The sequence below is a fragment of the Limulus polyphemus genome, unplaced genomic scaffold (genome assembly GCF_000517525.1).
Source record: "Limulus polyphemus unplaced genomic scaffold, Limulus_polyphemus-2.1.2 Scaffold336, whole genome shotgun sequence".
Classification (NCBI taxonomy): domain Eukaryota; kingdom Metazoa; phylum Arthropoda; class Merostomata; order Xiphosura; family Limulidae; genus Limulus; species Limulus polyphemus.
The window spans coordinates 298508-313618 of record NW_013665946.1 but is presented as its reverse complement, the minus strand read 5'-3'; the positions used below and the strand labels follow the sequence as shown (position 1 = coordinate 313618).

At 29.3% G+C, this 15111-nt stretch overlaps 1 protein-coding gene across 5 annotated transcripts in view; it reads right to left on the bottom strand.

Moving 5' to 3' along the window:
- The window catches only part of LOC106457476 (tankyrase-like protein), a 167279-nt gene that overhangs the window by 66961 nt on the left and 85207 nt on the right, over positions 1–15111 (bottom strand). For all 5 annotated transcript variants that reach the window (XM_022383427.1, XM_022383428.1, XM_022383425.1 and 2 more), the window contains 10 exons: positions 14652–14729; positions 14091–14254; positions 13490–13602; positions 12091–12209; positions 10127–10283; positions 9564–9775; positions 7878–7980; positions 2911–3038; positions 1894–1962; positions 400–489 (listed from right to left, as the gene is read on the bottom strand). In XM_022383427.1, coding sequence (XP_022239135.1) covers positions 400–489; positions 1894–1962; positions 2911–3038; positions 7878–7980; positions 9564–9775; positions 10127–10283; positions 12091–12209; positions 13490–13602; positions 14091–14254; positions 14652–14729 — 1233 coding nt within the window. The remainder of the gene's footprint in view (positions 1–399; positions 490–1893; positions 1963–2910; positions 3039–7877; positions 7981–9563; positions 9776–10126; positions 10284–12090; positions 12210–13489; positions 13603–14090; positions 14255–14651; positions 14730–15111) is intronic.

Sequence of the window (15111 nt, the reverse complement as noted above, 5' to 3'; positions counted from 1 at the left end):
ATACATAAAGTGTAAGATCTTCAAAAAATGATAAAGGTTTATTGTAACTTAATAAATACAATACGTGGATGAAATATATCATCTAAAAATATATTTTCAGTTTTCAAATATCATCAACCTAATTCCTCTTACCTACAATATCTATTTGAAAATTTCTTTTAATACATAATTATTTATCTGAATAAAGTAAAATACAACATAAACTTGGGTTTTCTCAACTATTTCATTACTGATTTGAGCTTTAAATAAAATTATTCAAAAGTAATTCTAGTTTATAACATTTAAATCTAAATTATAATTATCATATTCATTCTACACAGATACTTCAGAGAGAATCATTTTATAATAATCGTCAAGACAGAAAACAAGTTAAACAAAGAACTTGTAGTTCAAACTTACTTCTTCCTGCAACATTTCATCCAGTTCATCTTCTGGAAAACTCTTCTGGTGTTCTTCAGAAACTAAGCAATTGTCTTCTTCACCTTTGTTCTTAAAAAAATTAAGAGAATTAAAGTAACAAACGAAATATGCTAACAATAGAGATAATGGATTCAGGCATACATAACGCCTGTCAAATTCAAACTTAACTGTTATTTAGAAAGCTTCTGTAACCAGGAAATTATCAAATCAAATCACATCAAATGTTATGACTGAAAAGTCGTGTCTTAATGGATAAAATGTTTGGTAAAATATTGGGAACTATCTCTACGTACTTGTGTGAATGTTTATCACGTTTTGTTGTTAGTGTAATGTTATGGTTGCATGGCTAGGATGGAGAGCTTTTCTCTTAGCTAGAGAATCTGTGGTCCAAGTGAATAATGCAATGGAGTGCAAAGGTAAGTAATTTCTAACCCTAAGACTACTAGAAGAACAGCAGAAGAGATTTGATAGATTTTTGTAAGTGTAGTTAAATGTTTATTGTTATTTCACCAAGTAGGCTCTTTATCAAAACATTTATCAAAGTATTTTTAATTTTAACATGAAAATTATTTTCCACACAGACTATTCAAAACAAATACTCAATATATTCATGGACAAATCTTTATTTTATCTTATTAAAAATACTTCATTAAAAAATACTATTTTTTGAATGTGAAAGACTGCCAAATTTTGTGAAGATAACAAACTATATTGAAAGTTAGAAGTATTAAATCTATAAAGACTTTAATCGAGTACAAAGAGGTCACGTGGTTGGTCAAATTGACCGAGCCCATGTTGAGAGATTAAATTATTATTATTATATTCACTGCACACACACACACTTCAGAGAAAAGCTCCAATTATTACAAACCAAAGTTATATCTTATTTTTAAACTAAAAACTTCTAGGAGTGAGAAACAATGGAAGAAGCTGATGACTAAAATATGAGTTATGAATAATTAGATCATAGGTTTTAATCCTTTCAGAAAATACTTTTGCAATAATATATGCTGAGGTTTAAAAATTACTTTAATATCACACATTTTAAAAACCTTCGGCTTTAAGCCGTTAATTACATGAATTTCATCATTATATGTTTTAACAAAATCATACAACCTAGTATCATTCATTATACCATCATCAACTTGCAAATTTCAAAATAATGCCCTTATTTCAAAGGAACAGCCCCAGAAAGGAAAATTAATGAAACAATCATTAAAATATCATGACATTTCAATAGTAGGTTAATATTTCAAACCATCTGTAATGAAAAGTTCATTTTCAGGGTAATTAATGTTGTTGTTGTTTTTTTCTTTTAACATATGAAACTAATTAAAAAATCTGCACAGTAACCTTCAAATATTATGTCAGACTACAAAATGAAAATCATTTACAAAACATCAAACTGAAAGGAAGATTTAGACAGTTCTCTTTCTTTAATATAGCTATTCACAAACAACATTTAATAAGTACCTCCTTATCATGTTGGAAACTTCTTGCAGCACTCATTTCATCAGCTTCCTGAAGAACTAAGTGATGAATCTGTCATGGAGAAAAAAAAATTCAAACTGTTTGTCTTAACACGCTTCAAAGAATTAGAAATCAATGCTAATAGACATTATATGATATTCTTACAAAGAGCTTTCATATGATATCGCGGTTCTAAAAAGTTAAAGGAAGTGTAAAATATTTCTATGAAAGCTAAGACCATAACTTATTTGTACTTTCCTAATTCATTCTACAAAGCAACATACATGTTTGAGAATTATTACAGCAACAAGCACTAAGTCTCTAATAATTATATTGGAAATTAGAAACTTGCAAAAGTTTCCCTCATAAATTGTTAATATAAAGGTGATGACATGAATTTTATTATTCAAAAATAACTGAAATTTCTTTATATAGAACTTTTTTTTGTCTTATTACAAGTTATTGAACATCATAACAATAGCTTGTAACAAGCTTGTTATGATACCTAATTACTCATAACAAAATCATTCACATAATAATTTATACTTAAAGGTAACAGTATATTGCAATTTTGAAGGTGTGCCTTTCAAATGAGCTCAGACTATAACAATACTTTCACTGTAGCTTACCTAATTTCATTTATTTTTATAATCCTAGATGTTTTCCAAAATATAAGAGAAAGATTCAATACTTTTTCTACTACAGATATATTAAAATAGTATATTTTAAATACTTTCTAAAAAATGAGGATAAGTCAAAATCAATCTTTTTGAAGAGACCACTAAAAAACACTGAGTAATCTCTAAATACTTCTGTTTGCATACAAAAAAAAACACTAACCTATTAATTGTAATACTATTAGTGAACATAGGTCAAAAGGCTGAACAATGATTTATGTTGTACAACTTCACAATCCAAGAAGGAAAAACACTGAATAACACAAACAATTAAAATCAATAATTAAATACATACAACACACACAAATTTAAAATAATAAAAAACACAATATGCAATACTTACAGCATTATTTCCAAAGAGCAGATCTTTCTTTCTACAGTCACTCTTGCACTTTACTAACAAGAATTTGAGCCTTTGAAGCTGTGTTACATTAATTCTGGACCTTACAGTGTGCATTACTAGAGACATATCTATTGATAAAAAAGAAAAATGCATTATTTCCTTAAAAGCTTTAACACAAATATAAGCAGAAAATTCACAGATAATTTAAAACAACTAAGTGATATGGATAAATTTACAGTACAATCACAGAAATGGCAGAAACAACCTTAATAAACATTGTGTGCATGTTTACATTTCTATTATAATATTCTTAAATATTATGATTTTTTATCTTTTTGCATGCTATGTTTGTTAGCTCTGTTGAAGTAATTACTTTGGAATTTCTCAATTGCTTTACAGAAATGCAAGTTTATAATTTAATACTATAGTTTTACAATGGATTTTACTTTGACACGAGCTTAGGGATTAGCAGGGAGTCTCTTTTTTAAAATAAATCTACATAATATTATAAGTTACAGCTTTTACAGTAAGTAAGATTTGATTTTAGGACAGGTACAATATCACTGGTGCGGTCATTCAAAACGAAACTATTAATTATATATAATGTCTTAAAATGAGTACAGAGATTTTTAAATATGATACATTATGATACATACTACCAAATGATATTAGGTTTAGTAACATAAAAAAGGTTTTATTGCAGTATTAATTTTTAAAAAATAGGTTTATGCACGATGTTATTAGGTCTGTAATCACAATATTGCTTTCAGGCCAACAATTATAAGCACATTGTGCAACAGCATAGTATAATTATGATACACATTATAAATTGTAAATGTCATGATATAAAGGACTGTTTAGTGTAGGTAGTATTAATTAACATATTTTGTGAGTTAATATTTTATGACTGTTTACTGTTGTTTTGTTTTTTTATAATAAGAAAGTTAAAAGCAGATCATTGTTGGAAGTTGTGTTTATAATTCATTGATACTGAGACTATCGAATGTTGCACGCAATACATTTAAATGGAGAATATAGAGGTTTCTAGAAGGTGGGCAGACAATTAAATGATAAACATATAAATAGTGTGAGACGAGCAGAAACAGCAGACAAACAAAACAAATGAGAGACTAGAGAACGAGATGTAGAAGTGTGGCCAAAGAAAAGGTTAGAAAATAAAAGTTAACTGTTGTACGAATGAATAGCCTAATGGTTGATATGTTAATATGAGATTAACAGTTTTCTGATACTTTAGGAGAATAAACTGTCTCGTCAAAGAATATTCTAAAGCAATTGAACCTGCTTCTGTGGACTTTGACAAAAAGCAGACGATTATTGGAAGTAGGCCTAAATAAGAAAAAGCAGATGAGTATTGTAAGTTCAGGATAGAATTGCAGTAACTCAACGAGGCAGAGTAAATGAATTATACACAGAATACTAGTACAATAGAAAGAGAGAGAAAGTTCGGCTTGTCAAATGAAATTCTAAAGCAATTGAATAGGCCTAAGTGAACTTTTGACAAGAAAAAAGAGAACTATATATAAATAGTGTTTATGATATGTCTGTAATATCTATAGAATCAAGAATTTGTTGTACACACGTTTAACTTGTTCTGAATATATATATTATTTTGAAAATAAGCGGAGTGCGTGCTGTTCATTTATCATTGAATTTATTGCCAACAAGTCACAGACACCTACTGTAGAAGAATCCTAAGGCCAACAACAACAACAACACGTTATATATATATTTATACTATCAAGAAGTATAAGTAAAAGACTAACTGATAATTGGCAATCACAACTTAACATAAAGGTAACAAAAAATTTATCTTAAGTTGAAAAACATTCAATAGTTATTGTGCTTAGTGCTTTGTGCATGTGTTTCAGATATAGTTCCATTTAAGAGTTATTAAGTTTTATAGTACAAATGCATAAGTGGCCTATATAATGCCATTCAACTGAAAATGGTTGATACATACCTAATGAGAATTAACACTTAAGCCTTTATACTTATAACAAAATATTTCACAAATTAACAAAAATAATTACTTTTCCATTTGTTTAGTTCATTCATAACAGGGGTAAAAAAAAATTTTAAAGTGCAATCCCACCCCAATATTAATTTAAACATCCATTTAATGAAAAGTTTGTTTTTTCCTTCTCTTCTAAAGCAAAAACCCTACACTATCATAAAATGTGACAATGATACAAAACAAAGCATTATATAGCTTAGATCTCCAACTTTCAAGTCTCAATCAATACTGCTAAGATCTAAAACTAGGCCTTCTGATGGGCATTAGGACACCTGCTTTGTTTTATTGCTATTACTGTTAGTCCAGGTCTAGGCCTAGGTATACATGACAAGAGGCAGAGCAAGTACAAACAAGTATTTGTTATTCATTGCCTGTCAGTCAGTGGTGCTACAGAACAACTTGTAGTAACAATAGTTTGTCTCAAGTCATGAAGAAGCTAGAACAAGATGCTCCTAGATTTTTAATGAGATTGTGTTTGAGTTATCAAAAAGAAACTATCAATTTGGCAGACATTTGTCCATAGTCCAAGGTAGTATTAGTGCTCTTATAACACTCAAAAGTTAAGCCTGGTCCATGCTTGTAATGTATTTTTGATCTTAAATTCTATCAGAACCAGGCATAGACTATCAATAAAGGTCTATACACATGGTGATAAAAGAAGAAACATTTCTGACAAATCAAAGGGCTTGTCTGTCAACAATTTGGTGCAGAACTTCAATGACAAGTTTCTCAATACAAATATTATAGAAGCATTCAAAATATTTTATCACAGTTTGCAAACAGAACATACTCTAGAAATCTATGGTGATGTTGAATTAGAAAATCTCATTCAGCACTAAAGTTTCTACAAAGTTGCAGATGAATCAACCTATGAGCCTATGGTTGATCAATGTTAATTAAGATGAAAATGGCTAAATATCAAATATGTCATGGTCTCATTCAGATATGTTAATGTTACTTAATTTATGTGAACTATAATTACAAAATATGCATCAGACTATACTACAATCTGTAAGTTCAGGACCACATTTTATTGTTTTCAGTCAGTTGTTAAAGGGATACAGTACATACAGACAAATTAAAAGATTTACAAAACACTTATAGTTACAAGGGTGTAATAACTGATGTTGATCAAACTGGAACAACCACCAGTGGCAGAGTATGACCAAGTTTATACAAGCTGCCACAACAACAGAAAGAAGCACAGTTTTTAGCCTTTAACTATACAAACAATTACAGAACATTTAACTACAGTCATGGCAGGCTCAGGGATGTTGCTGCAATCAAGAATTCATAAAGTAAAAGTATTTCACAGTATCATAAGACAAGTAGCTATAAATTTTATTATATATATTTATGTGTCCAAGATGATTTTTAGAAGCATTTGGCACCAGGCACACGTTAATTTCACTTCCTGCATTAGATTAGATAGTGCAAATTAATCGATTACCAATGGGCAGTGATTAGATTAATTAGTGACATGTAAACTGATCAATTAATCAAAATTAGGATTAAATTGATTAATCAAATTAGTGTTTCCAAATACTCCAACAACTGATTATTCAAAATACCGATTATGTCAACTGTCTCAATATAATCAACTAATCAAAATTAGGGGTTCCCATTATTACTATTTTCAATTATTTCAACTATCCAGGTAATTGAAATATTGGTAACAAACTTTCTTGCCCTGTCTCTGTTATAGCAAACTACTGCCAACCTTTTGTTGTTTTTTTTAGTATTATCATTATTTTGTTCTTCAATGATCAATTAAAATAAAACTTTGTGTTTATTACACAATTCTATTTTTAATATACAGTATTAACACAGCTAGCTGCTCAACTAACATTTGTAACACCACAAAATGTCTCAAAAGTTAAATTTCTAGTACATTTATTTTTATGTTTATTATACTAACTTAGTTCTTAAAAGAAATTTATTAAGGAAATAAATATTTATCAAAGAAGAATTGTTTGGTCAAAACTAACTTTGAAGAACTTTATTGAAGCATCAGATTTAAACTGACAGCAATCCCAACATGTGCAACAATAACAAAATGCATTTATGTCGAAACAAATGTAGCAGACTGAAGATATTTAAATGTCATTACTTAAGTAATCAAATACTATAAAACACAGGTGTGTATCTGTCTGTCTGTCTCTCAATCACGCACTGATGTCATAGTAACTTATTACATAATTTAAGTAGTGTGGCTTTCTGTCAATTAGAAGCGAGTAATCTATAATTGATTGAAAATTAAAGATATTTTTGGACTAAAATGTACAAAAAATTACACCTTTTTTTCCCAATTTAAAAACATATTTTTGTTAAATCATTGAATTACACCAGAAAGGATATAAATATACCTTAGCAGACATTTTATACAACATATTAAAAGCATATCAAAGTTTTTAAAAAGGTCTAACACTAGGTTGTAGAATAATATTAGAATATTTATTAATAGTATTAAGTTTGGTAAGGTTTAGCCCTAATTGAACTAAAGCAAAAAATATACACAAGTTACAGCATTAATTTATCTCTTTATCAAATACAGGCTGTACTTAATAAAGGCTGAACTAATGTTAGGACTAAAACAAGTGGACTTGTAGATTTCAGTGCCTGCGATTAGAATTCTTTTGTATTACTCTAGAAATCATGTATTTAAAGAAGTACTGTTGCGACAAAGATACTTATTTGACTGCAAATGTTTTGCAGGTCTCTGCTAGTAACAAATACTACATAACAGTAATAAATAGCACTTTCAGCTGATACAACACTTTAACACTAAAAATTAAGGCAACTACCAGTATCCTGGTCCTATAAAATAATAATAAAGCGCACCAGTGTTAATATATGTTAATTATATTATAGTCTTAAAGAGTTGAAGGAGAAGATTTTGAAAATCACTAAAAACACATGAAGAAAAGCTTACCACTCTCACCAACGTATACATTCACATCTACACTGGGTATTTCCAAAAGAAAATCAACAAGCCCCATGTGTCCTTTCAAAAATGCCACAGCCAGTGGGGAAACCTGAAAACATTAACAGCTTATAATACCTCTCAATCAACACAAACTGTACATAACTATAATAATCAATATGTTCTAATATGTGCTAACACATTAACCAGTCTAAATAACTGACCTACAGGTGACAACTTCAGAAGAGACAACATATTGTAAAAAACATCACTAACAATAAGTTGAAAATAAACAATACACAAGTCTTAATTTCCAGCTCAATAACGAAAGCAAATTTGTAATACATGAACTTCCTATAAAAGTTTAATATTATCAAACAGAAAATTAAACAGCTAACAACTACCTATCAACAGAATAGATAAATATTTCATTCTAGATATTTCTTTTCTGTGAAAGTTTCATTTTCTAAAATGTATGATGATTTTTTGTTGGGGGGAGGATTAAATATAAATATTAAAAAATATTACTTAAAAAATAACAGCATATAATAGTTCCAGTTGCCCACAAACATATCCAAAAAATTAAAAGTCTATAATTCACTCAAAACTAGTGATATCACATAATGTTAGCAACATTCAGAAAATATTGATTTGCAACAGTATAGTCAACACCTCCAAATAAATCAAAAAGCATAACTTGAAGATCCAATATGATAATAAATACAATAGAAACATTTAATGAGGTGGATAGTAAGAAAGATAAGAAAGTAATCAACCATAAAACATGGATGTAAAACAAAAAGGAATTCTGAAATAGATTAAACACTTTTAAAAAAATCCACTCTTTTGCATCATATTATTATAATTATTACAACCAAAACAGATAACAGAAATACATAAAATGTGCCTGATTGTTAGCCATCAGACACATGCATATAATAATGTTTACATTTCTTATATTTCTCGAGGTTCAAGTCTATTTATACATTATAAATTATCAAATACTCATCAACCTAGAACATTTCAATGCCTGAAGGCTCTACAGATTTTATTGTTGGAAACAACAATACGTGCAGAAAGAAATAATTTTGAACCCTGTTGTCCATGTATGCATATTTTTACTTAAATGCAAATACAAAATATTTATAAAAATAATAGATAAATCAATCAATAAACCACACAACTTCCCAAGAGCACTGGAATAAGTTACTAGATGTACAATGAACAACTTAAATAAGAACCATTTAAAAAGTTCTATTACATTCACAACTACAAAACTTTAGCAAACTTTACCTAAATCTTAGGTAACCAAATCCAAAAAAGAGACATTCAATATATGCTTTATGCAATAACATTCTCAGCAAATCTGGGGTCCCAAGCAGAAGGATGTGTGCATGCAAGGCACATCAAAATTAAGTCTTGGATATTAGGTGCCAAAGCATTATTTTTAATAACAGGTTGAATAATTGGAATAAGAAAATTAAAAACATTATTCCATAGTTGTTTGGAAAAGAACACGACCCAAGATAGTTACTTGTTTTGCTTCTTTTCAATTATATTAATTAAAAAGGTAAGGAAAAATACACTTCTTGAACAAATGCAAGACAACACTCACACTCAGCAGCTCCTAGTTCACAACACACTTTTTTAAGCATCCTCTAATATTTCTACAGTTGCCTACTAACTGATTCATACCTTCAAATCATTTGCCACATTTGGGTCTGCTTCTGCTTCTACTACCAACAACTTTAAACAGTAGTACCACCCATATGCAGCAGCATAATGGACTAAAGTATTCCCTGAACTGTCCTTGGTGTTAGGGTCTGCTCCAATCCTGAGCAGGTATGAAGCCACATGAGCATGACCATTAATAACAGCATGGGTGAGAGCTGTCCTATACTTCTTGTCTGTTAGTTATAAAAGAAAAATTAACTTTTTGATTTCCTTTATTATAAAAAACACTTAGTGAACAAAATGCTATTCTCTATTCAAATCATGGATAGAATGGTGTAAGATTTTTGTAAAACAATTCAAAGTGGCTCAAAATTTAAATTATATTTATCTTTGAATTAAATTCAACAAATCAGTTGAAATGAAAAAGTAAATATTTTATATAAATTGAAATTGTGAAAAAAGTAGGCATGTTACAAAGTTTATAAATAAAAATACAAACAGAAATAATTATTTAATGATGATCAAACTATGGACAGACAGCTTTTCAAATCCATTCCAAGTGTAGTACAGTACTGGTACTTCACCTCTAACTTCTACCAGACATCTTCCTTTCTCCACAAGGAACTTTACTATTGGTAAATACCCCTGTTGTGCAGCTAACATAAGAGGAGTTAATTTATCAGCAGCAGCAGATGTTGGCTTGTTGACAGAGGAATATTTGAGTAAGACTTTCACCACATTCTAGACAGTCAAAAGAAAGCAACATACATTTTACCTTATAATATCAAAAGCTACATGATGAAGAAAAAATAAATACTAGAACTTAATTATAAAATTTCAATTTCACTTTGGAATTGCCAATAAGTACCAAGACTGATGTACAAAAGAAACACTACTTTTGTTCACCTAGTCACAATGAAGCTCCACTGGATGACATCCTTTGTCATCACTCTAACTTGAGTTACAAGAGAAAATAATGCAGTAATGGTTTAACTAATATTACCTTACGGGTTTTATTTCAAAAACACAAACTGTTGTTCTGCAATTCTTGGTAGGAGAAAATATGCAATACATTAGAGTGTGAGACAGTATTTAACATCAGACTGCAATAAGACGAACTTGTAAATTTCCAGGCATTATATTAGTCTTTGATCCACAGAGAAACAAAATAGGCTCAAGAAACTTGCCTACCTTCTAATTAACGTGAATGATGTACATTTCACAAATCCAACAGGATGTTAACATGATAAAACTTGTGAATACATTCCATACAGTTCAGGAAAAGATATAATGGCTTCTATATCTTTTTAGTCTATCAAAAGTAGTTAAACTGGTATCCTGGTTCATACTGAAGTGCTCTGATCAATTTCAAGCACTTTTCAAGGACTTTCTAAGCACTCAGAATGTTTTTCAAGCACTTTTTTGGAAGCTAAAATCTATATCAAAATCAATTGGATTCCACTGATATTTTATAAAATTCCTATTTATTTGTTCAACTTATGAATGTAGACTAAAAAGAAAAGAAAGACTATTTATTGCACTCAACTCTGTAACATTCATTAAAATTAGATATAACAATATATTATGCTATTATAATATTTTCAAGTACTTTTGCAAAAAAAGGCCCCTTTTCAAGCACTTTGAAGCCCTTGAAATTCCATTCTCAATTTCAAGGACACATATGCACCCTGTGGTGTGTGTGTGTATATATATATATATACACTGAAAAACTAAAAAGGAAATATATCTCTGTGTTTTTACACAAATCACTTACATTATTTGTTTATGAACCCATAATAAAATCACATACAATAAAAACTAAAAATCTGATAGGTGAAAAATTCCCAGTTTTTATTTTTTGACCAATATCATGCATTCATATGAATAACAAGAGTGCATCAATATTTTGGAAACATTCAAAACAGATTACAAATATGTTTTCTGTTGTTCCTTTTATAGTAATAATAATTGCTTTTGTAAGATATGAAAGACAATTTATTTTAAAAATTGAACAAACCATAATCAAAGGAAAAGTCTAGAAAATAACACTTAGAGTTTTCCCTATAAAACATCTTCCTAAAACCTTATGAATAAACAGTGGGAAACATTAATGGTAAAACTCAAAAGTTTAAAATTTTGTACTCAAAAATCCCCACAAAATAACTTGAAATATTCAAGAAATTCTTTAATAATTCTTGTTTTAAACACATACTAATTATTATTTTATTTGAAAGTAAAATGTACTTGAATTAACAATATCAAATTTGTTCACAAATTACTTAGTTCAATCATACCATTCACATTATAAATATATACATATGTTCAGATCCTATACACTATTCCTAAAACATGAACCAAACTAAACAAGAACAAGTTCAAATTTAACTAAATAAAAGTTAAAACATTACAAATGCAGATCTTTATTTGAATGACTTTGTATGAGGTTATTTTTTCAAAGATGTTGGGTTTTAAATTTTCATGATCTTAAAACTAGACACACCTTATTAACTAATGATATCAGCCAAGTAGATTAGAAATAGCTAATTACCAAATGGCCATGTAGCACGGCAAGATGCAATGGGGAGTATGACTTTTTATTCAGTCTCTCACATCCACAAACACCAAATTTATCCACAGAAGAATCTTCATCCTCGATACCAGACTGAGCTGAAATATTAATGTATCAGAAAAAATATATTTTCTTAAAATTGCTTCCACAAAAGAGAAATTGATTCTATATATGCAGAGATAAAGTATTTTCATAAAGATTTTGGGTATTACAAGTGTATTTTCTCATTCTATTTTAAGCAAAAAAGTTCCTATATCACTTTTCTTGGTAATTTTTTCCTTAAATTAAGAATCTAAAACTTTCATATTTTAAACGTAGTTTTTAAAACAAAATTCGTTATTTAGGAGTTGCATCAGAAACCAGTTTAACCCACACTATGTCACAAACATGTATTTTTGATAGATTACAGTCTGATACTTTGAATTTTAAATGCAATTATAATCTGAAAAAAAACTACATAAAGAACAGACTGATTAATCTATTATGATCTACAAACAGTAAAGAGCAAACGAGAACAATATTATGGTGTCTACTATTCTCGTATATCACAAGTAATGTATTACCATAGTACACATGATACCTGAAGAAACAGTCTACATTGTGGTGTCTAACTCTGGTAATGTATTACCATAGTACACATGATACCTGAAGAAACAGTGCAGATTGTGGTGTCTAACTCTGGTAATGTATTACCATAGTACACATGATACCTGAAGAAACAGTCTACATTGTGGTGTCCAACTCTGATAATGTATTACAACAGAACACCTGAAACCTGAAGAAACAACAATTTACATCGCAGTATCCAATTTTGGTAATGTATTACCATAGCACACATGGTACCTGAAGAAACAACAGTCCACACTGTGGTATTTAACTCTGGTAATATATTACCATAGTACATGTGATACCTGAAGAACCAACAGTCTACACTGTGGTGTCCAACTCTGGTAATATATTACCATAGTACATGTGATATCTGAAGAAACAACAGTCTACAATGTGGTGTCTACCATTCTAACATACAGCATTAGATGCATGTTACCAACAATGATCTAATATATTTACTACATGAAGAAATGGTGAGCTTAAGCAGCAGCTCTACATTTTGGTGTCTACCAGTATAGCATACATCATTTAATACGTTACCAACAACACCTTATGCTTTAATATATTTATTACCTGAGGAAACAGTGGTGTCTAACACTCTGGCATACAACATACATATGTTAACAGCAATGCCTTAAGCTCTAATATATTTAATATGCTAAGAAATTATGTGCTAATGCATCAGATCCACATTATGGTGCCTGACATCCGACATATAACATATGATAAATGTTGCCAAGAATGCATTATGCTCTAATATGTTTATTACCTGTAGAAAAGGTGTACTTAAGCAGCAGCTCCACATTGTGGTGTCTACCAGTCTGACATGCCAGATGAAGGGGGGTGTTACCTTCAGCTTCAGTTTCATAAATACTTACATTCCTATGTAACAAAATATATTGACATTTTTACACTTTATTTTAAAATATCTCAAAATATTCGAAGATACTACAAAATAAACAGACAGTATGCCCAAATAAGAATAATCAGGGAATGATACTGGACACATTTCCATATAATAAATGCTAAGAAAGGCTTAAACAAGTTTTAATGATCATCTCTGTTCTTGTAAATTGTATTTTGTTACTGGATAAATCAGAATTATTGAAGTATTATTTCAAAATAAAGCTGATGATTAATTTCTAAGAAAACGTTTGAACCATAAACATTAATGTGCACTAAATTCCAACTCTTTTCAAAACCAAAAGTCTCAAACTAAAATTGTGTATTTTTCATAATGGATATGTTTAACTATTGTTTATGAAAACTTCTAGTATTAGTATTATCAGTATTATCTCTTCTATATATTAGTTTTTTTGTATGTCCTCATTGACAGGAAGTATAAATGACATAAAAATTATTCTCCTTACCTTGAAAGCAGAAGTTCCAGGGGGCCTGTACTCTGACAGGTGGCAGCATAGTGGATTGGTTGCCACCCATCACTATCTACCACGCTACATTGAGGAACAACTGATAACAGTGAAGACAGGTATTTGGAATTAGGGTTAATGGCAGCGCAATGGATTGGTGTGACCTGTAAGATTTTAAAAATAATATAATCAAAAAATTTAAGATTCACATTTCACTAATCATATTTGTCAAATGCTGCTAAAGAAATGGGGGTGGGAGTATGTTAAAATTTCTGTGAAAAACAAAAAAATTTTGTCAAATTGAACCAAACAACAACTAACTGTTTAATTACTTTCACTCTTTACTTAGAATCAAATAATGCAGCTCTTTACGAAAACAGAGATTATAAGAAATCATTTTTTAAACGTTATATGAACAACTTAAGCACAGTAAAAAAAACAAACTAAAGAAGACCAAATTAAGTCATCTCTTTAAATTCAATAGTGATTTCTTGAGATTTCTATAAATAATTATTTATTTAAATCCTCAAATTCTTAAAAAATAAAACCTGATAATTTTACCTTTGAATTTTCATGTGTATTTTTTAGGACTGATGATGCTTCAAAGTCGTTTAGTGGCTTACTTTCATTCAAGAGTACCTACAATAAAGAAATTTACTATAAGCACATTTTGATACTTAAGATACTAGAGCTTTAGAATGTAGATAATACGTATTAACTTGTATACAATAACACATTAAACTTTGTCACGTCTGACCTTTTCTTGTTTATACTAGGCTGTATTATATTAAAGACTATGCTATAAAAACAGAGTTCTCAGATTTTTTTATTTCAACTTTTCCACACCTTAATATTTAAGTGACTACCACTAAACAAGATTCCTCAGTTTAATACAGTTAGTTACAATACCAATTAAAATGTCTAAGTATACAATACAAATAATAACTGTACAGCTCGAGGTATTATTTTGCTGTGATAATTAATTTTTTCATGAAATATATTTCATCACCTTAGATTTGAA